This window comes from Lygodium microphyllum, chromosome 7, assembly GCF_053477565.2.
Source record: "Lygodium microphyllum isolate KBCC chromosome 7, Lygodium_microphyllum_v1.1.10, whole genome shotgun sequence".
Taxonomy (NCBI): domain Eukaryota; kingdom Viridiplantae; phylum Streptophyta; class Polypodiopsida; order Schizaeales; family Lygodiaceae; genus Lygodium; species Lygodium microphyllum.
Window position 1 is genome coordinate 16,926,556 of NC_141141.1, and position 23,416 is coordinate 16,949,971.

A 23,416-nucleotide genomic window follows, 5' to 3' on the forward strand; every position below is an offset into this window, starting at 1 on the left:
TCAGAAAGAGATATTATTGGGAGAGGCTCAAAGGTGACATTCTTAAATATGTCACTGAATGTTTGTCTTGTCAACGCATTAAGGCCAAACATGTCAAAATGCCAAGGAAATTGCAACCACTTAACATTCCCCAAATGAAATGGGAATTCATTAGTATGGACTTTGTTGTTGGCGTACCCCAAGTTCAGGGAGGATACAACTCCATTATGGTCATCGTAGATATGCTCACCAAGGTTGCACATCTTATTCTTGTTAAGACAAACTATAAAGCCTCAAACATCGCAAGGTTGTTCATCAAGGAAATATTCAAACTACATGGATTACCCAGAAGAATCATTAGTGGTCGTGACTCTCTCTTCACATCACACTTTTGGAGGGCTATCTTCGAGGCCATTGGGACTCAACTCTATTTCAGTACAGCTTACCATCCCCAAACTGTTTCAGTACGCCCAAAGAAGAGTTCCCTATCCTTGGGTGAATGCAAAAAGCTAAGTCCAAGGTATTGTGGACTCTACAAGATTCTCAAGTGCCTAGGGCCTAATGCTTACAGACTGCAACTCCCCGAAAACCTAAAAGTTCATAATGTATTCCATATCAGTCTATTGAAAAAGTATGTGCCTAACCCTAGTCACGTGCTTGACGATCAACAAATTGTAATGCCTAGTCAAGGAGTCCTTGAGCTATGGCCTGACAGGATCTTAGATGTTAGGGAGAGGCATTGGAGATCCAGGACCTTGAGAGAATGCCTCATCCAATGGAAAGATTACCCCGAAGAGGATGCCACTTGGATGGATGAAAGTACTCTCAACCAACCATACCCCCACTTCTTCTCGAGATGAGGACATATCAATTCCTCTAAGGGGGAGAGAATGAAATATTTCCACTACGAAATATTGAAGACCCAAAAATCACGTGCAAAAACAGTTCAAAATAACCTCCCGCTACGATAAAATTTTGGGCTAAGTACTCCCTCCGCGTGCACTAGCAAACTCCACCCCCCCCCCCCACATCATGTGTAGAAAGCCGTGGCTTGAAACCGCAAACCCACGCGGGAACACCCTTCACGGGAAAAGCAAAAGGGATAATGGATAATTTAGCACAATTTTTTTTATAATAACCCCCTCCCCTTCAACCATTGCATGGCGGGGGAGAGGGAGTGTGAGAGGAGCTGAGTTAAGTGATGGAGGGGCATGGGGGAGGGAGGCATGCATCTAGCCACATGTGTGGTTATTCCCCCCCCCCCCCTTAGTGCTATAAGAATAGCCCCTCCCCAAGCTTGAGGAGAGGGAGGAGAGGATCGTGCAGGTCATTGCCGCCGCCACGCTGCCATCACACCCCCGCTGCCATGCCACCTGGCCGCTGCCGTTTGCCTTCACCACCACCATTATCAGCATCGCCATGATCATCTTCATCTACCTCATCCTCATCGTCATCTTTCTCCTCTCCCCAATCATTCTCTCTCCATGTCATCTGGATCAGAAGCTTGGAAGCTTCTTTGAAAGCTTCTATTAAAACCTCCATAAGCCCTATTTCCCCGTGCCTTCCCCGAAATTTCTTAAAATCGTATCTGCAAGGGTTGTGTCCTACGCAGAAGATAAGATCTCGGCCAGAGAGGATCCGATACGCGAAAGTGACCCAAGGGTGAGTTGCTGAAACGAAACTACTGTGTCAATGGCTCCTAAACAAAAGGCGAGAGGAGCACACGTGGGAGCTTCCACCCCGAGTACACGTGTGGACAACGCTCAGAACCTTAATGCCCAGGTTCTTAAAAATTTATTCTCGCATGAAAGGGATGCATTAAGCATGTGGGTTTTTTAAAAGCAAAATTTAAATGCATTTACTCATTCGATTTACAAAGCTTAGTGGCGTGTCGAGCACTTGTATTTGTTGCACTTCCGTGGTAAAGTTGCATTCCTAAACGCATATTGCATAAGTTAAATGGTGGATTTGTCTAAAGGCATCCCTATTGCTTCGTGAAAAGAATAGCGCATATAACACATAATGCACTTAGGTAATAATTTCCTAGTTGTGACTCGTAATGAGATAATCTTAGATGCCCATTGAATGATGTCCAAACAGCCGCAATGCATGGAAAGAATTACAAACTTTGCGAATTGCATGAGAAGATGGTTACATTTTAGGTCGGGTTAAGTGATAAAAGGGAAGGATTAAAACAAGGATGGACTCATGGCATTCACTCATGCATGGAGATCTCTTGTCAAAGTTTGAATGCATCTACATTAAAAATATTAAAGCTTTGATTTTCATTGCATCAACGTAGGATTTATACGAGTTAGCTCTAAATGTCAATCATTATAGTGTAGGGCAAGGAAAAGAATGATCTCTAAGTTGCATAAAAGCAAGTGGTCTATGGTTTGAAGTTGCATACTCACATGGAATGATGCATCTGTTGAGATATCGAGCTCCACTCGTGATACGCCAGGGTGACCATCGTGTATTTATGTCACCGACTTGTCAGTTGCAGACACGGTTGGTACACTGTCCATGAATAATAGCTACATGACAGCTATCCTTATCTACTCTAGTTCGTGGCTCAGTTAGTATGCCACCTTAGTTAGTTGAGTTTGGTTTGAGACCCATATGTAGGGTTCTTCTATTTCTTTGTATGAGAGTTCTTTTGGCTTACACAACTAAGAAGAAAAAAACTGTTTTCAGCCTCCACCTCTATGTGTATTCCCCCATTGTGCAAGCAAGAAAGCTTCAAGTGAGACTCCTTCCTTCTCTCCCAAAATCTTGACATGGTATCAGAGCCTTGTTCGTGGTAAGGAGCTCAAGAAAGCAAGCAAGCTCACGGTGTTCTGGTAAGAGGAGCAGTGTTGCTTTCATTTTCTGTTTTGGGAGCAGATCTCTGCAAGCAGCACAGTTGGAAATTGCAAGAGTGCATTGTCTCACGTTGAGACGCTCTTCGCGGTGAAGCAAGAGGGCAGTATATGCTGCGGGAAAAGGCCTTTAGCCCTTGACGACCTTGTTTTTTTGATTTGAGGCCATTTCAGGGCCTGTTTTGGAGGCGGAAGTTTTCTGCACGCACTCAGGAAAAGGCCCAGTTTTATGCTATGCAGCCACTATTCTACAGATCGGTGAAAAGTTACTGTAGAAATTGCATCGTATGCTTGTGCGCAGAGACATTGGGAGTTACAGAATCATCCCTGTTGCATGTTGATGCAAAATTGTCACTAGGAAGTGACTGTGTAGTCAAATACCACTTTCGCCAGTTTTGCAGATTTTCCCTTGTCAGGATAAAGCTGTGTTTTTTGTAGTGACAGAATTTTTTGCAGTGTTCTGTAATGGCATCTGATTCTCTTTCACATATTGTCACTGAAAAGCTTGACAATAACAACTTCCAAGCATGGAAGTTTAGAATGACGAATTTCCTTATGGGAAAAGGATATTGGGAATTTGTTGCAGGAAATGAAGAAGAACCAGTTCTTCCTGATGTTCCCAATCAACAGCAAATGCAGGCATTTAAAGCATGGCATGAGAGAGCCAGGAAAGTTATGTACTGGCTGTCTATCAACATTTCAGACTCTATGATTGTGCATATTCAAGATGCAAGTACGCCAAAGGAGGCATGGGATACTTTGTCAAAAATGTATAGCACAAATACGCAAGCCAGGAAAATGCAGCTCAAGCAAGAGTTGCACAATGTGCAAAGAGAAAGTATGAGCATCAATGACTACCACATGAAGGTGAAGAAGATTGCAGATGCACTTGCTTCCATTGGGTCGCCAGTGGAAGATGATGATTTAGTCTCAGTGACCTTGAATGGTCTAGGAAAGGATTATGCACAGTTCCGAACATCCATTTCCGTCCGTGAAAGATTTCCTGATTTTTAGGAGTTGATTGCTCTTCTAATTTCTGAGGAGCAGAGAAATGGTGGTGCATCTTCTTCAGGAGGAACTTCAAAAGAAGCTGTCTTCTACTCAAATGCTGGAAGAGGTAGAGGCAGAGGTAGAGGAGGCCGATTTGGAGGCCGTGGCAAAAATCAGAATATGCAGCAAACTCAAGAAAACCAGTCCTATGGAGGAGGACGTGGTAACTCTAGAGGCAGGGGGAGCCAAAGAGGTCGTAGTGGATGGCAAAGAGGCCAAAATGCAAACAGTAATATTGAATGCTACTACTGTGGTAAAATGGGTCATATGGCTAAAGACTGCTATAAAAAGTAGAATGACATCATCAATGGAAAACTGCAACAAGGGAATTATGCATCTTCTAGTAGACAGGGTGATGACAGAAATGAGCATTTGTTTATGGTGCAGCACATGAACAATTCTGTGACAAGTGCAGAAGAAAGCAATGATGTATGGTATGTTGACTCAGGTGCATCAAACCACATGACAGGTCATGCAGAATGGATGGAGGATGCAAGGAAAATGGAAAAACTAGGATTTGTGGAGACTGGTGATGATACTGCACATCCTATTGTGCAGATTGGAAAAATTCCTTTGTCTATGTAGGATGGGAAAAAGAAATACATGTCCGATGTATTTCATGTCCCTAATATCACCAAGAATCTAGTTTCTGTTGGTCAAATGGTTGAGCAGGGCTTGCAGGTCAGATTTAATCCTCATGGATGCTTTGTTGAGGATATGAAAAATAAAGGTCGCTTGATAGCAAAAGGAAAAAAGAAGGGCAGAATGTTTACGTTGGATGCAGACATGCCTGAATTGAGTGTAGCAATGTTTGCACATGGGACCGGTGTAGTTGTAGATATTGATATCTGGCATAAACGCATTGGTCATGTTAATGTACAGCGACTTAAATCAATTCAGGCCCAAAATATTGTTGCAGGATTGCCCAAATTCAAGGTTGCAGAAATGCATAAGGTATGTGAAGCCTGTCAATTTGGAAAACAGGCAAGGAAACCATTTCCTAGACATGTTCAAGAGAGTGAGAAGCCATTGGAATTAATCCACTCTGATGTGTGGACTACTAAAGCTGCATCTCTTGGAGGCTGTCATTATTTTGTCACTTTTATTGATGACTATAGCAGAAAAGTTCGGGTGTATTTTATGAAAAAGAAAAGTGAAGTTTTTGGGCATTTCAAAACTCTTAAAGCTATGGTTGAAAAAGAAACAGGCCTGCAAATAAAATGCCTAAGGTCAGATGGAGGGGGAGAGTACCTCTCAAATGAGTTTGCAAGGTTCCTGCAGGAGCATGGCATAAAGCAGCAATATTCATGCAGTCATACCCCACAACAAAATGGAATTGCAGAAAGGAAAAACAGGCATATTGGAGAGGTATCTCGTGCCATGCTCAACAAAAAAGACTTGCCAGATTTTTATTGGGCTGAAGCAATTGCTACAGCAGTCTACATAATGAACAGGACTCCCATTGCAGCAATACATGGAATGACTCTAGAGGAGAGGTATACTGGTAGGAAACCAGATATTTCTCATTTGAAAATTTTTTGTTGCATTGCCTATGTACATGTGCCAGATGAGTTGAGATCCAAGTTGGATCCAAAAGCTGAGAAGTGCATCTTTATTGGTTACTCTCTGCAGCAAAAATGGTATAGATGCTATAACCCTTCTACTCGTAAGTTTACAGTGAGCAGAGATGTTGTTTTTGATGAGATGAGTAGGTGGTATAAACCAGTAAATGTGATTGATAATGTAGATGCACAAAATGGTAATACTGCACAGAATTCACATCAGCAGTCACAAAATATTAGTGGACCTGGAGCGTCCTCTAGCAGTGGTTCACATTCTTCGCCATGGACACGCAGATTGAGATCAGGAGAATCTTCTCAAAGCAATGTAGATAGTGGTATGCAGATATCACGAAAAGGAAAAGAGAAGGTTGATCAGCCCATGTTTGATGTGAATGCAGGTCACTCTTATGTGGATTGTGAATCCAGTGGCTCAGAACAGAGCATTGATGATGAGTTGGGTATTCCTTCTATTGTTACACTTGGAGTAAGGAAGACCAGGGATGTTTTGAGAGCACCTGGGAGTGAACCTATTTTGCACAGGTCTACGAGAGCTAGGTATCCTGTGGATAGGCTGAAATATGATGGATTTACAGCCATTCACTATGCATATATGGTCAAAGTGATACAGGAACCAGAACCCACTTCTTTTGAGCAAGCCATGGGAAAAGAAAAATAGGAGAAAGCCATGGATTCAGAAATGGATGTCTTGGAAGCAAATGCTACATGGGAATTGGTACCTTTGCCTAAAGGTAAGAATGCAATTGGCTGTAAGTGGGTTTATAAGGTGAAGCACAATGCAGATGGTTCTGTGAACAGATACAAGGCAAGATTAGTAGTCAAGGGGTATGCACAAACATATGGCATTGACTATGAAGAAACATTCAGTCCGGTTGCAAGGATGGCAACCGTAAGAGCAGTCATTGCTATGGCTACATCAAAGGGATGGTCTTTACATCAGATGGATGTAAAGAATGCCTTCTTGCATGGTGATTTGCAAGAAGAGGTCTATATGGAGCAGCCACCAGGTTATGTGCATGTTGTTCATCCTGAGTTTATTTGCAGGTTGAAGAAAGCCTTGTATGGCTTGAAGCAAGCACCTAGAGCATGGTCTGACAAGATAGGACAGTATCTTGTCACTATTGGCTTTCAGATTTCCAAGGCAAATTTCTCACTTTATATGAGAAAAACAGAGAAAGGTATTATGCTACTTGTTTTATGTTGATGATTTGATTATGACAGGTGATAGTGATGAAGATATCCTTCACGTGAAAATGCTATTGAAGCAGAAGTTTGAGATGAAGGATTTGGGAGAGCTGCGTTATTTCTTGGGCATTGAGGTGATTAGATCACCAAGTGGGATACAACTCTTGCAGAGGCAGAATGTATTGGACATGCTGTCCAAATATGGGATGACAGGCTGTAAGCCTATTTCAGTTCCTTTGGAGCAGAATGTGAAGCTGAGCACAGATGCAGGTGAGCTTCTAGAAGACCCTACTATGTACAGACGCATAGTAGGAAGCTTGATTTATATGACTATTACCATGCCAGATTTAAGCTATGTTGTTGGATTGGTAAGTCAGTTTATGCAGGCTCCAATGATACCGCATTTGGATGCGGCTAGACGCATACTCAGGTATGTGAAGTCCACATTGCAATATGGACTATTTTATGAGACTGGAGTTCAGATACAGTTGCATGAATATACTGATGCTGATTGGGCTGGTAGTATTTCTGATAGACGATCTAGTAGTGGGTATGTGTTCTCTTTTGGGAGTGCTGCAGTCACTTGGAGCAGCAAGAAACAGCCTACAGTTGCCTTGTCGAGCACAGAGGCTGAGTACAGGGGTGCAGCAATGGCTGCATGTGAGGTAGCTTGGTTGCACAAGCTACTTTATGATATGCATCAGTCTACAGATGGGCCAGTTGTCATTTATTGTGACAACATGAGCAGTATACACTTGGCAAATAACCCAGTCTATCATGCTAGAACAAAGCACATTGAGGTGCATTATCACTATGTGCGGGAGAGGGTTTCACTAGGTCTTATTGATCTAGTTTATGTCAGCATAGAGGATCAGGTAGCTGACATATTTACGAAGGCATTGGGCACAGAGAAGCTGCGCAAGTTCAGAGACCTGCTTGGTGTGCAGGAATTGGGATTGAGCTCGAGGGGGAGTGTTGAGATATCGAGCTCCACTCGTGATACGCCAGGGTGACCGTTGTGTATTTATGTCACCGACTTGTCAGTTGTTGCAGACGTGGTTGGTACACCGCCCATGAATAATAGCTACATGACAGCTATCCTTATCTACTCTAGTTCGTGGTTCAGTTAGTATGCCACCTTAGTTAGTTGAGTTTGGTTTGAGACCCATATATAGGGTTCTTCTATTTCTTTGTATGAGAGTTCTTTTGGCTTACACAACTAAGAAGAAAAAAACTATTTTCAGCCTCCACCTCTGTGTGTATTCCCCCATTGTGCAAGCAAGAAAGCTTCAAGTGAGACTCCTTCCTTCTCTCCCAAAATCTTGACAGCATCTCACCTACCTTGCAGTTATTTGTATCTTCTAGAAAAAGGCACTTGCAAATTTAGGAGAAAGTATTTGCATTTTTAAAGTGGAAATTATTTTTACTCGTGGGTTAGTTAGATCAACTCAGTAATTCGAGTATAGTTGAATAGCTTACATGAGAATCATAAAGGTATGATTAGTCAATGTATAACCATCACCTCAAAGTGTTAGGTAGGATTAAGCCATGATAAAATTCTACTTAGTATCGCACTCCAGTCGCCGACATAGTATTTCTGATCCCAATATCCTATCCACATTCACGCAATATTAGGGTTAGCTAAATGCTCATGCAAGATTGATCTAGGTTTCTTACCCTACTGATCCGATGACCAAATGCTAGATTTCCATGAGGAAACTAGGAACCCTAGGGCCAAAGCATTATCGGCTTAGTAGGGTTAGAGTTGGATTGGGTCAAGAGGATCCCAAACCCTACTTCTTGATCAAAAGTATTCTTGACCAAGGAATACCGTGTGATGGGAGAAATAATCCCACAAGTTAGGTGCGACACTTATCTCGTGCAACAAGTTGCAATGTCGCATGGTTTTGTATCTAGATCACAAATGGTATTGCCACTCCTTAGAATAAGGTTGGCGAGTTCTAAGTACAAGTCTAATTTTCTAGAGGATGAGTGGTCATCCTGCTATGTCACCCTTCCTTGGGGCTGATTTTTCAAGTTAGGGTAACTATGAATTGCCTAGCAAGCAATCAAGTGAGGACAACAGGATTGTCCAGGATTTATTAACCATAATAAATGGAAACCTAAAGTATTGATAATTTGGGTTAACATGGTATAAACCCTAACCCAAGGAAAGAGGGTAAGCAAGCAACTTAGCTTACAAGACCCTTGGGATCTTGCCAAGTCGAAATTGATCCCAGATCGAATGTTGGATGTATTCGAAGAGAAGGAATCATACCTTAGCAGTTGGCCGTATAAACGACCACTGGAGTGCTTGTAATTGTACACTTAGGAGCACTATTTGTTCTTTTTTGCTCAAGGAACTAATGCTGGAAAATAACTAATGCTTTAGGTCGAAAGCCTGGAGGGAGAGGCAGCATCAGTTACCCCCGACTGTCTACCTGACCCTATCCAAGGGGGTTGTTAGTCGTACCGGGTACGTGGACCGAACCTGCCACGAGAGGTCTTTGCGCAGGTGCTACTTGGAGCAGGAGGACGCTTGGGTGCCATAAATCCCTTGCCTCCGGACCCTGCACAAGAGGCCAACGTGACTCGATATGGGATCTCGTGGCCCGCATACCAGTCAACGGCTGAAACTTGGAATAGCGATCCCTGAGGATTGTTGGAATAGCCTTCGGGCGGATTATGGAATTGCCTTTGGGTGGATTATGGAATTTCCTTCGGGCAGATTATGGATTAGCCTTCGGGCTGGTTTATGTGATGTATTCCAAAGATTGATAAATAAAGATCAAATGTTGAAAATGAACTTGCTTGACATTGTTTTTCTATGTCAGTGCCTAGGTTATGTGAAGGAACCAGTGATTAACTGGTTAATTAAGGAAGATGTTTTTATTTGTCAAACTAAATGTGGTAGGTAATTAGATAACTAAAGCAACCCGAGGAAAGTGCGGTGGATGTGACCCTGGGTCCGTTCTACGGATGGGTGGTCCCGTTTGGCCGTGAACTTTTCTCAAAGGAATTGACAACAAGGTAAACGATGACCTAGAATCTTTAGAGATAGAGTCCCGATTTGTGCTGTTTTAGGGGAACGGAATGGGACTATGCCTTAGGGGCAAAGAGATCAAGCTTCGCATCCCTCTCGTTTCCCATTCTCCTTGAACCAAGTGCAGTATAAATCCGCTTCAACCCTGATGTTTCTGTGTAAAGTAGTCGACGCTAGCTACTTTCTAGGAACTTGACCATTAGGAAAACCCTGATTCAGGTCGGTCCTAAGTGGGAATAGCCAGAATGCTTCCACTTCGTGGCAGACTCAGGAGGACCTAGATCGCAAACCTCGTGACTTTCCTTGGGAGTGTCGGGCGGCGCTTTCTAGACTCTCTTTCCGATGGGCTGCTAAGACGTGTCCTACAAGTGGGCAGGGGGACACATTACAACTTGAAACTTTTATAAAATAAAACAAAGCTATGGTTTACTATGAAATTAACCTCAAAATCTTTTTGGCTATAACATCATGTTTGCATAGGCAAGTCCATGCTATAATCCAAATTCACAAAAGAACAAATTGGATCGATTCGAGTCAATCAACTGTGGATATAAGGATGTCCAAAACACGAGAAATGCAGCTACAATATTCATCTATAGTGATTTGTCTTGTAGATTGGGATTGTTTCAAGGTGTTCATCTTTATATATTGATATCATACAATTGAAAACTTGAAGCGTAGCCAAGATCTGATACCAATGTTACGAAGCGGAACATGTGGCAAATCTAGCAAATCAAATCTCAATCATAAACGACTTTATAACACACATAATATAACTTAGTGAAAAAATCTAAGAAATCAAATATCTCAACTATTAAATACAAACAACATTATAATACATAAGAGGATTTGAATAACTCAATAGATTGAGAAAGATAAGAAAAATGCATGATTGGGCCCAATCTCTCCCATGGCAAAAGCCATGGTTTGCTATCCTTAATTATATATTATAGTTTTACATGGATATTTACATTCATATCTTACATACAATTACAAAGAAAGTACAAATATCAATTAAAATATAGAGTTTTAAGAATCAAGAGGTATTCTCTAACATGCTATAATTGCTGCATAAAATTATGTACTCTAAATCTTGACGTTTTGATATCACTATTGCGTCTAGAGCATGCCAAAGCTCCCAAAATAACTCTTGAAGCTATGAATTTTGATTCCGGATGAGGGACAAAAGAAAATTCTCAGTTTTCACCCTGTTCTCCTATTTTGCATGCGATCATGTTGATTTTATAAAGAAAGCTAGAAAAGCCTTCTAAAACTTAACCACATTAAGAAAATAGCAAGGTATTCCATTAAAAAAGCTTATTTCAATAAAAGCATATCTTAAATTTCATATTCTAAAATAATATATATTAAAAATAAATAAATTAATAATACTTAACGACAATGGTCTAATTATTACTAAAGAAGTTTAAACTTATAACTTACAAATAGAGTAATAATTTTATTAATATAATATCATATAAATACATAATATTATATATTAGACTTAAGATAACTAATCATAATTATGAAATTTATTCTTAGACTTACGTTAACACCTAGTCCTACCCAAAGCCACCACTACTTGCTCTACACATCAATTGAAGCATTCACAATTGTTTATGAATAAAATAAACAAACAATAGTGAATACCTAGCACTCTTCAGCTACAAATAATTAAAATAGATTGGAACATTATTCTAACCTTAATTTAATTCAAGTGCACACTCTAAACTCATAAAATCTTAATTAATTAATATGAATTTTGTAGAATCACCCGCTGTGGAATCACCCATGTGCACATTAATTAATCAAATGCTCGAGAAGGACAGGCATCCCCATCAACTTCTCACACAAGGAATCCACCTTATGTATGAGTCCTTGCAAATAAATAGTTTTACAGAATCCACCAAAAAACCTCACGGAATCCATCGTGGAATATGCCTCCTGGCATCAGGGAGTGTGAGTGAGTGAGGGTGTGAGGGCGAGGGGTCTTGGAGTTGAAGCCCTCCACCATCTCCTCTCTTCTTCTTCTCTTCTCTTCTCTTCTCTCGTCTCGCACATGGCTATAGATGATGGAGCTTGGAGAAAGAGGTTTGAGGATACTTGAGCTTGAATCACAAATCATGGAGCTATCGGAGTCCTTGAGAGAGAAAGCAACTCAGCCGGGCATCAAGATAAGCTCACTTTACTCATAGAGAGGGATAGCACATCAGATATGTGAGAGGTAGCCATTAGTGCTCGCTTGAAGCACTTGAACGAATAAGCAATCCGTGGGTCTTGGCAGTTGAGCATGAGCTCCCAACATTTTGGTTTTGTTTCCGAGACCAACTGATTCAAGCTTGAGTGCTTGCGCGCTTCAAATTGAGCATCGAAGTAAGGGTTTCATCCCCGAACCAGAGCTTGAGATAGGTAGAAAGTTTGGTGTTTTTAATCTTCACAAACAAGTATTTTGGTTATTTTGATGGTTGGATGAATAGGAGAGTAGGAGATATCAGTTCAGTACTTTGCTTTGGATTCTTGTTGCATTTAGGTTAAGAGATTAGTTGGAAAAGTATAGGGTTTGCTACTATAAAATAGGCTCGAATAGGGTACAAATCAAGAAAAATAGGAAGAAAGAGTGCTCAAGGGGATTAAGGTTGATGAGTGAGGGAGTGGGACTGGCAAGAACTTTGTTGAGAAGGGGTTTAATAGTCAGGAGGCCAAGGGAGAGCTCATTTGAAACCTTGGTTGTTAGAGAGAGATAGAGAGAGAGAGAGCTCCATTGTGTGGATCCACTTCGATCTTTTCGTCGACAAGTTTGTTTCCCACTACAGGTATACCCACACCTTCTCCTTCATGCATAGATAGGATCTGGAAATGCTTGGCAAGTGTGAAGCTCAGAATCACTTGGCACGACGAATTTTTTATCATTTCAAAAAAAATGTGCCACATTCGGTCCATCCGAGTTGCTCAACCCTGGGCCAAGTCCCAAAATCGACCCTCGGCCCACTTGTCCTTAGCCATTCAACTCATCTGAGTTGTCCTAGTACATTCGAACATGTAGTCACTCGACCCACCCAAATCTGAGTTATCCACTCAACCATTTGGCCCTTCGTCATTTCACCCATCTGAACCTCATATTCGGCCTCAGCCCACTAGTCCCTCATGTCCCAATTTCACTTAGCCTCGTCCATTCAGCCTGTCCGAGTCACTCACTTGGCCCCTACAATTTGGACCTGTTGGACCGAATTTTATTTTTTTCAAAATTTTTGGATCTTGGACTAAACCCACCTAGAAGTCAGTCGTACGAACCCCCAAGACCATACAGACACTTGAAATGCCTTTCTGGCACAAGGAATAGAAGAATTAGCGAGACATAGATGTAGAGGCGACATTAGACCATCTAGTGATCCGGTCCATTAACAACATCAAGCGGAGTTGTAGACCCCCAAACAAGTCTTGATTGAGAGCGGAAGGCATAGTGAGAAACCCATAAATCAGCGAGAACAACCAAAAACCAAACATACAAGCCTAACAAGCTAAACCCATAAACTAGAGTGCAAGAGCCATTTGGACACTTTTTTTTCTCACTCACTCAGATTTCCTGCACTTAAAACACCCTTAAGAAAAGCTAAAAGCCTAATTGTGCACAGTGCACAGAAAAGAGCGCACACACACATACACATAAAGGATGGGGGTAAGTTGAGGACTATTTGTAATTAACAAGAAACTCACTCAAACGTAAAAACTTAAAGGAACCCACCAGTAAGAGAAGATCCTAGGACATAGACAGGTGATCAAATCCCCAAAGGTAGGACCAAGCTAAGAACATGACTGGAAATCCTAACACAGCAAGGACCAACACATTGAGGAGGTGGATCTACCCAACCTCATCAACCCGATCGACAACTTGGCAGAACAATAACTCTTAGGCATGGAAGAGGATAGCTTGGGTTGTAGAAGCAACAAAGAACTTGACCTAGGAGACTTTCCTGAGGTGATCTAGTAGACGGTGAGTAAATATGACACTCAAACCTTTCCTACGCTAGCTGCTCGTGGCTCTGGATCTCTGCAAGGTGCAGTCTTCATTGCATTAAGGCCATGGCCATGAGGGCCTCTGTGTCTTTCTTGGAAACTTCCAACGCACCTTGCAGCCATTGTGCCTCTTGTTGTCGTTCTTGTGCTTCTGCTGCGAGGGTTGCCAGCCGTTCCCATGCTAGGAACTCTATCTCTCTCTCCAGCCTATTTTGTTCCTCAAGTTCATACTGAAGCTTTGCCATGGTATTCTCCTGCCTATTTTGTTCCTTGAGTTCATATTGAAGCTTTGCCATGGTATTCTCCTGCCACCCACTCGGCTCACCCTCTTGAGTTGCCAATGGTCCATACCCCTCCAGTCTATCCGTCCTCTGTTCTATGTCAACATGTTGCTGCAGTAGCAACTTTAAGCTTCGTTGCTCGGCCACCAGGTTTTGTTCTTCATCCTCCAGCCTCTGTCTCAGGTGGTTTTCGTTATCCTGAGCCTCTTTCTTTTTTTCCTCTAGCTAATCTTGCAGCGCCCTGAGCTCCCTTTGCCGATTAGCTCCTTGCCTTGAAACTTCGAGCCTTAGGGCTGCCAAAGTTTCCCTTTCCTTTTCCAGCTCCAACAGGGACACCTTCTTTTCTTCCTTTGCCTTATCCAACTGCGCTAGGAGCTCAGCCACGTAGGCATCATAGTTTGTACCAGGTGGCATGGAAATAGGAGCCGTGGTGGTTGATGCTTCGAGCTTTTGCCATTTCGAGTCTTTTCTGGACTCAACATTAGCAGGGGCATGTCTTTTCACTCCAAGTTCTGGGACAATCTCAGCCACTTTACTAACGAGCATCTGCATCATGCTCATCAGCTGGGCCGTGTCTAGAGAGGGCATGGGTTGTGGGGCAGTTGGGGTGTCTGTTGGTGCTAGCACGAAGGAGGGAGGTAGGGGGTGTAACAGTGACTTCCCCTTGCCTGTGATTATCGGGGATGCCCTCGCGCTGCCACTTGCTTCGGCCTCATGGTGAGGACTATAGGGGTTGATCTCTCCTCTTCCATGAGTTTCTTCAACAAACCTATGAGTGGCCTTTGCCAACTCAGCTAGTTCCTTCATCCTCAGCTCGTGGGCATCCTCCTACGCTCTTCTTTGCCTTTCCTCTTCTGCCTTTTTTGACTCCTCTTTAACTCTTTCGAGTTCTTCCTCCTCCTCCTTCTGCAGTTGTTCTTCCAACCTACCTGACTCTTTTTGAGCCCTCTTCACCTCGGCCAGCTCCTCTTTGCTCAGTCTCTTTCCCTTCTTTCGGCTCTTGCCATTCTTCATTTGCTTCTGAGGCTCGGCCATTTGAGTGGGTGGTACTTTAGGCTCTCCTTCATTGCTAGCCATCCTTTCGCTTGAGCCTTCCTCCTCGCGATGTGGTGAGCCTTGGTGCTTAACTTGCTCTCCCTCCATGCCGGCATCCTTGATAGCCTCATCAATGATTGCTGTGAGGATATCTCCGTACCTGATCGTAGAGGCTTTGATGGCAGGTTTCTTCCTTGTGGATCGTGCGGTGGAGGTCGGAGATTCCCCATCGGCTGGTGCTGCGGCTAGAGTGCTGCTGCCACATCATGGGATTAATCCCTTGTAGGTCTTTATATGACCATGCACACATGTCCAAGTTCTCCAGAACTAATTGTTGAAGTAGAACAGAAATTCAGTATCTTGAATTAAGCGAAAGAAATAGCCGAAGAACAGCTGGCTCAGAAGTCCAAGGAGTGGCACCAACTATGGGCCTTAACGAATGAATGGTAACCACACTAGCAAGTGAGTTGGAAGAAGAAAGAAGAAAGATGGATGAAAGGGCCAACGCATGGGAAGCAAACAACTTTGAAAGAATCAAGCAATTAACAGAGCGCTTGGTGGTGGCAGAGTGCCAGAGAGTGCTTGCCAAATCTAGGGCTGAAGCAGCCAATGTATGCATCAATGCACAGAGGCAAGCCTTTCTCAGCACCATGCTACATGTCACCCAAGCACAAGGTGATGATTCAGTGGAGAGGGTGAGAAGGAAACTGGAGTTGACTACCCGGGCGCTAAGATATGGCCTTCAGAGAACGGGAGCTCTGCACCGGCACGGAACTCACCAAGGAGCAGCAATTCCACTACCTGCGCCGTGCCGGCCTCTCCACCATTGAGCTCAAGGAACTGGGATATGAAGAACAGGAGCAGCCCGCACCACCACCACAAACGACCCTAGCAGTGGCCGAACAAGATACCGAGGAGGACCCGGACTTGGAGTAGGAAGCCGAAGAAGAACAACGAAAAATGCCCAGTCCCCCTCTACCAGACCTCCCGCTAGACGAGCCTGAAGATGCCCACATGCCTGAGCGCATTGTGGCAGCCAGAAGAAGGAGGCAAGAGCTGGCTGAGGACACACAATGTAGAGCACGGTCACTACCCAGACAATTCTCTGACGAGCCGGTACCACTACAAGGGGACCCCAACCCTATCGATTGGCCTCAGGAATTGATCATCTGGCGTGACCGAGAGTTCCAGACGAGAACATTTGAGCTGTCATTTTCCTGTCCATGCTCGCTGGACAGTGCGTTGCCTCTAAGCATCCTATCCAAGATCAAGGACCTGGCCAGTGACCTGGCAAACAAATGGATGGAAGAGAGGAGCCTAATTATAACTAGGTGGAGGCAAGAGCCCGCAGATTACTGGTAGGACAAGGTAAACCAAATTCCCAAATCCGTCCAAGGCTAGAGGTGCAATCAAAGTGGCAAAGGAGGATTTGGGATGCCAATTTTGACGCATGGACCACCTTCTGCAGCTCACTCCCCAAGGAATGAAATGACCCCACCTACATGCCCTACCCCCGCCGGCATGGAATGGATTATGACCACACTATTCATGGGGATTTTGATTTTCCTAGAATATATAATGTAAATGCCCGAACTCCTGAGGAATGCTTAGTTTTTAGAGTAGAGGATCTCCTTCCATCCATCGACTGCTTTCTCGCGGACTTCTCCTCCTGCCCGGATCCCGCCTTCCTAACCACCTGCAATTATCTTAGGTTGATCAAATCCCTATTAATGCAAAAGCCTACCACTGAGGAAGCCCACCTTCTCCCCCTCTTTTTTGACATCGATCTAGGAATAGATAGTAGAGCTATGACTAGATTAATGATGAGAGCAACCCTACTTCCCTCTTTTTGCTTAGAACTCTTAGAAAATATGAATGACACCCACTTCACGAGGTGTAACCATCCCTTTTTGTCATCCACGCCTCTGAAGGCCCGGGCTGCTATTAAAGAATACCTCCAAAGCCATCCCTTTCTATCCCAATGCCTACGACCACCCTGCGCTTCGCGGCTGACGGTGATAGGCACTAGCCAAACGCCTTGATCTATGTATACAATCTTTTTTTTTTTTAAAGCAAAGAAAAGGAAAGAACTGAAAGAAAAGCGAGCAAGACAAGGGCACGAAGCCTCACTTTGCTCACCACACCTAGGGTTCACCCCTAGCCCCTCTCCCCACTTCACGCTTAGGGCACATCAAGGGCAGGACTTCCAGACCTGTCACCCTAAGCTCTGCACTGCACCTCCAACAATACACGAACTGGGTCCTCAAGTGTGGGACATTACCGAGGGCTTGCCCAAGGTTAGACCCATCTCCCAGTTCCACTACACATGTACTTACACCTCACCGGGAGACAGACACACCCCTTAGGGAGTGCACATCCTTCTCTTGCAGACTGTTCATAACTCAGTCGGGGCCCGCCATTGGCATAGATCTTGGAATCACATGTTCTTCCACTGCTTACGGAGACCCCGGTTTTGATAGTCATCGCCACCGACAAATTCCAACTGGGTAACAAAGGCCGAGCACCCCCATGAAGATCAAAGCAAGCTGGAACCTCTCCCAATCATCAAGAACCAACACCCCATCATGTCTCTTTCACAGCACCACCTTTTTTATCGTGGTCATCTGCCCGTCAATTCCCCTTAGCACCAATCCTAACTTTGATGCTGCTTCCCACCCCAGTGCCATGGGACTGGCACTCTGCTAGGAGGGGGGTAATGTTTACCGCAGCATAGAGGAACGGAAAATGGAGCAAAAATGCGAAAAAAATGGAAGCCTGAAAATTTGAATGATTTGAATGACGGTGTTGCCTTAAGAAAAGAAAAGAGTAAAAGCGTGCTATTAAATATGAAGGCGCTCTCGAATCCTTGTAAAAAGAGCGCAGGGCTCACTCCTGTACAAATTGTATGCATTAGTGGGAACAGGATAAGTTGGAACATTGGGAAATAGGAAAAGAGAGCCTAGGCTAATGGCCGGCCATGTAAAAAGTGTGGATGACCACCCAAAAGGTAGGGCATGTATATAAAGTTCAAAAGTGAATAAGAAGCTCATTCTTGGGTGTGGCTCAAGCTTCTTCTTCCTCTTCTCTTGCTTCTCACCTTTATGCTTGTGCTTGAGTGAGGGATTGAGGGAGTTTGAGGGAGTGAAGGAGTGAGTGTGTGAGAGTGAGGGATCATGGAGAAGAAGCTCCCCATCTTCTCTCTTCATCTTTCCTTCCCTTCTTCTTTTCTCTTGTCTCACATGGCTATGGAGGATGGAGCTTGACAGAGGGGGCTTGAGGTTGCTTGAACTTGCCACAAGGATCGTGGAGCTACCGGAGTTTGAGAGAGAGGAGGGAACTCGATCGAGCATCAATGTAAGCTCACTACACCCGCAAGGTAGGCATTGCGTGTTGGCTATGTGAGAGGTAGCCATGGTCGCTCGGCTTGAAACGCTTGATCAATAAGCGATCGGTAGGTCTCGAGCTCCGTAGCTTCCCTACAAATATGACCCTTAGAGAATATCTCATCCAGTGGAAGGATTATCTTGAAGAGGATGCCACTTGGGTTGATGAGGTAACCCTTATCAAAGAATACCCCCAGTTTCTCTCGAGATGAGGACATCTTGATTTCTCTAAGGAGGGAAGAATGTAATGTCCTCATTACTTAGTTTATTTTAATAAACAATGTGTGTATAGATTCCAAAGAAAATTGATTTATGTTCCACAAATTATAAAACTAGCTCTAATTATGAAGATAATTGTTATTATTAATAAGGTATTATATACCAGTTTATGGAAGAAAGACTTGGGAAACCCTCCCAAGATAAGCTTATTAAAACTATGTTTGTGACAACAAAAAGAACTAGCTTAGTGGATAGTCTCTTGGCAGGTAAGTGCACTTGGGTGATGACACTGCCAAGATGGGTGACCTTCCGAGAAGTTTTTTCCTACAATTTAGTAGGAGGTTCTCACGCGCAGCCAACGGCACCAACAACGCCTTCATAGCCTGTTGCCAAGTATGCCAAGTATGCCAAGGTCTATGCCTTGGTCGTGTGCCTTGGAGTGACACCCGCACAGTGCATGCTCGCCCATAACTCCGTCAATTTTTATCTTCGCGCTACAAAAATGGAGCCTCTTCCTGACGTTATCAATGACATTGTCAAAAAAATGCTAAAAGAAAGTGTTCCCTCTTTATCATCGATGACATTATCAAAAATGCTAAAAAGCAAGTGCCCTTTCTTTACCCCCCCCTTTTGCAAAACTATAAATTGAGGGCTTGGGGATGACCACAGAGAGCAACAAGAGCAATCTTAACAAGGAGGAGATGCTAATCCGAGAAGAAGGAGACTCTGTCTGGGATACGCTAAAGGTCTCTTATCTTCTTCTACCTTGATCCGAGAAGAGAAGACATTGAAGAACTCCATCCTATTATATCATACCTCTACTCTCGTCTCTATTCCGTCATGGCCTCGAACAAAAAGAGTTCAGAAGCGAAAATTGCAAATAACTCTACTAATGTGGAAGCAAGAGTTGGAGTTGAGAGCACAGGAGTCACTAACGGAGTCATGGGCGTGGATGACAACCCTTTACCAACCACAGTACAACAGGTTTTTTTTTCTAAAAAAGTTCTATCCAAATTCAATAGAAATAAGATAAGTCTCTTGAGAAATACTAACTTAAGAACAAGAAACTTGGTTACAAGAACTAGGAAGTTAGAGACCCCAAAATCTAGATACCCCTAGTTAAAGTCCAAGGGAAAGATTTCATTATGTGAAACTCAATTATCGATTGCTTCTAGAATTAAGCATCACTTGAAATTTTCATGGTTGATTGAAGTCATAACTGCTTGCAGACATCAATCTTGTTGTGATCTTCTAAATTAAATCCTGATTGAATTAAGTGTTGAAACAGATATAAATTGAGGAGCCCTATACCTCCCCCAAGGATATGTGCAGAATCCCCATACCAAGAGGGGATTTTTTTTTCCCGCCGCCCGCAGAAGCATGGACCGGCTCCGATGGCGAGAGGTCTCCCAATAGGGATCACATTAAGTAGGAGGTGGATAGGGTGCAAGGTGTGCTCTGGCTATTAAATCTCTTTTTGCACCTAGGAACTACTTGGTCCCCTGTATGGCTCGAGTTCTACTTGGGACACCTATACAAGCTAGCTATAGGTGGATTTGATATTGGTGATGTGCAGATGCGTCGGATGAGGCAGCATGCGAAATTGTAATTTTTCTTTTCTCTTGTATGGGCAAGAGAACACACATTACGGAATATAATCAATGAATTTGTTTTATTATGATTGTATGTCTGTGAGTAAATTACGTAAATGAACAACTGTGTATAAAAAGATTTTAATTAATGAAGCTATTTTTATATGTTTCACGTAATGTGGTAGGTAATTAGATAACTAAGAACTTCCATAGAGGCGTGGGTGGATGGATTCCCGATGAATCCAGTCCTATAGCGGGTGGTCTCTGTTAGCTGAGAGGTTTCCCCAAAAACAAACACTAGGAAGAAACTCTAGGAAGGGCTAATTCATTGACTTACTTAGGGTTTGGTCTCAAAACCCAAACTGTAAATTATCTTAGGGGAAAGGTATGGCGGCTATGCCAGAGCACTACAAGGGATTTTATCAATCCTTAGCCTGCTACTAGAAAAAAGCATGGTACTCCATGAACCAAGGGTAATGGCAGTTGCTCCTTCCGGACAAGAAGCCTCTCAAAGGATGCCTCCGGATGTGAGTTAGTTGTTGATAGGTGACTGTTAGGTCAATTAGGAACCTTCAAGTCGGTCCTCCGTGGGTAATGGCAAGATGCTTCCCTTGCGGGGTAGACCTAGGGTTAATTAGCCGGACGGGATCATTATGGTTAGAGTACGGATGGTGATGGCTGGAAGATAAACTCTAGGCGACTACTAAAATGTTACTCATCACGTAATCAAAGGCGGGTATGTTACACTTATGAGGTGCCAAATCACTCTATATTCATGCTCTTATCTATGGCCACATGTGTTAAGAAGTAAAATTGTAATTATTTATCATTTGATAATATAATATTTGCATTGCCACAATTATTGACCTTTGCCATCTAGCAAATAAGCATGATATGATCATTTGTACATTTGTATGAATATAAAACTAAACATATTAATCATTTTTTAGTGAGCGTGATTAAATGATGAGCATTGTGAATCATATTATAAACCACAAATCTAGTTAGTTAATACTATGATGCTGCAATATCAACCAAGGTTCTAGTTATGATAATTTTCTAGAAAAATCAAAACTCTCATGGTTAAAAAAGCTTCATGTGAATAATTTGGAAGTATTGATTTTAATTTCACTCAATGGAAATGTTTAGAGCCATCAAAATCTGGTTGGTAGTTGTTGGGGTAAACCTTTGAGTGGAGCATTTGAGAAGCACCTTAAAGAGATAGGGTCGGATAGGGCTAACCACCCTTGGTAGAGCTTGAACCCTCGTCCCCACCCCCTAGTTAAGTGATGTGCCTAATAATGTGTGCATTCCCCCATTAGAGAGCATCCATGGATCTTGAATGATCAAACATCAATAATGAGAATGATAATCAATAAACCAAGAAAAGAGATGCAAAAGTTTTTACATGATTGAAGGTGGTAGTTTGATGCAATATGAATGTGATGAAGGCTAGAGCTTTCCTCTCTCTCTCTCTCTCTCTCTCTCTCTCTCTCTCTCTCTCTCTCTCTCTCTCTCTCTCTCTCTCTCTCTCTCTCTCTCTCTCTCTCTCTCTCTCTCTCTCTCTCTCTCTCTCTCTCTCTCTCTCTCTCTCTCTCTCTCTCTCTCTCTCTCTCTCTCTCTCTCTCTCTCTCTCTCTCTCTCTCTCTCTCTCTCTCTCTTTTGCATGGAGAAGGCATCTCCACTTCAATGGCATCTCCACTTCAAATGAATCTGGTTCTGCCCCGCAATTAAGTTTGCCAGAAGAAGAGGATACCAGAGCAAGCATTCTCAGGCGTCTGGACAAGGAACTCGAGGCTGGGAACGATAGCAAGGCCCTGGCCATCATCTCTACTTCTACAGGCGCTTGCAATGGCGTCAGGGCTTTTGGCTCCGCAAGACAGGTCCCACAGAGGTTATACTCTCTTGCAGATTTGCAACTGAATAATATAGAGACAGACTGTCTTTTGTCTCCTGTGGACTCTACACTTGGAGAAGTTCGAAGGAATCTACAAATTGTTGTAGCCTTGGGTGGCTTGGTTATGTGGCAGACATTGAAGTTAAATCAAATTCAAGTGCTTGGCATCTTACTTGCCCTTACTCTGGCCTCGGGCATAGATCTGCACGAGGCAGGACATTTCTTGATTGCTTATCTATTGGGAGTTCTTCCAAAGGGTTACACATTGTCAAGCTTAGAGGCATTGCAGAAGGAAGGCTCTTGGAATGTGCAAGCTGGGACAGCATTTGTGGATGTGCAGTTTCAGGAGGAGGTGAAAAGTGGGAAACTTTCTTCATTGAAGGTGGTCTCTCTGACATTCAACAGGTCTATCGAGGGGGCTTTTTCCCCGTGAGGCGACATGCCGCTCGAGCTCCATAACGTGGCGCTTCTAATTAGCCAGGCTATCAAGGAGGCGAAGAAAGATTTCAAGAAGGATGCGGATAATGCCTTGAACCAAGAAACCCGCCGGCTCCATGAGAGGATCCGGCGACTGGAGGAGATGGTGAAGACACTCACGGAAGAGAAGAGGGATCTCAAAACCGACCTGGACAAGCTATAAACGGAAGTGTCACATCTACAGGAGGCAAGAGAGGACGCGGATTTCAAAGCGGACCTCCGAGAGGCTATCACGAAGGAATGCCGAGAGGACCTCTAGGTACGCATTAAAACCGAAGTTGAGGCTTCAAGAGAGGGATGGGAGGAAAAAATCAAAGCAAACATGAAGGAAGAATTAGAAGGGAATAAGGAGGGGTGGATTGAGGTAGTAAAGAAGAACATTAAGAAGGAGGTCCAGGAAGAAAATAAGAAGGAGGAGGTAGTCCGGGTTCAGGAGACCTTAGAGGAGGAGAGGCTCAGGAACGCGCGTAGATTGAACGTGCATATTACCGGGCTCCCTGAAGGGGCCTCTCCGGAGGAGGACGCACGCGGGCTATGCACCCGACTAGGGTACACGAGCATGCCCTTTACTCAGGCATGGCGTGCAGGATGAGATACTACCAGGGTCAAAGCTCTGATATTACATATGAGCACACCGGAGGACAGAGCCGCTTTCTTTCGGAAGCGGATTTCGCTCTGAGGGATAACTAGGGCTCCCACCTTCATGGATGAGGACCTGACTCAGATGCAGATTGCACACAGACAATCATGCATGCCACAGATACTCCAAGCACGTAGAGAAGGCCGTAAGGCCTTCTATCGAGATGGCCGGATTTTTATA

At 43.6% G+C, this 23,416-nt stretch overlaps 1 protein-coding gene across 1 annotated transcript; it reads left to right on the forward strand.

The window, feature by feature from the left end:
- The first annotated feature begins 15,988 nt into the window (after nt 1-15,988).
- Nucleotides 15,989-22,552, forward strand: LOC148033214 (uncharacterized). The gene is made up of 2 exons (XM_087682390.1): nt 15,989-16,386; nt 21,898-22,552. The coding sequence occupies exons 1-2, from the start codon at nt 15,989-15,991 to the stop codon at nt 22,550-22,552; spliced, it is 1,053 nt and encodes a 350-aa protein (XP_087538516.1).
- Nucleotides 22,553-23,416: the final 864 nt, after the last annotated feature.

Excerpts from the sequence above, each read along its gene's own strand:
- LOC148033214 (XM_087682390.1), top strand. The coding sequence starts at position 15,989 with ATGCCCAGTCCCCCTCTACCAGACCTCCCGCTAGACGAGCCTGAAGAT. Across the intron at positions 16,387-21,897 it reads CAAGAGCCCGCAGATTACTG|GCATCTCCACTTCAATGGCA; the intron begins GTAGGACAAGGT and ends TGCATGGAGAAG.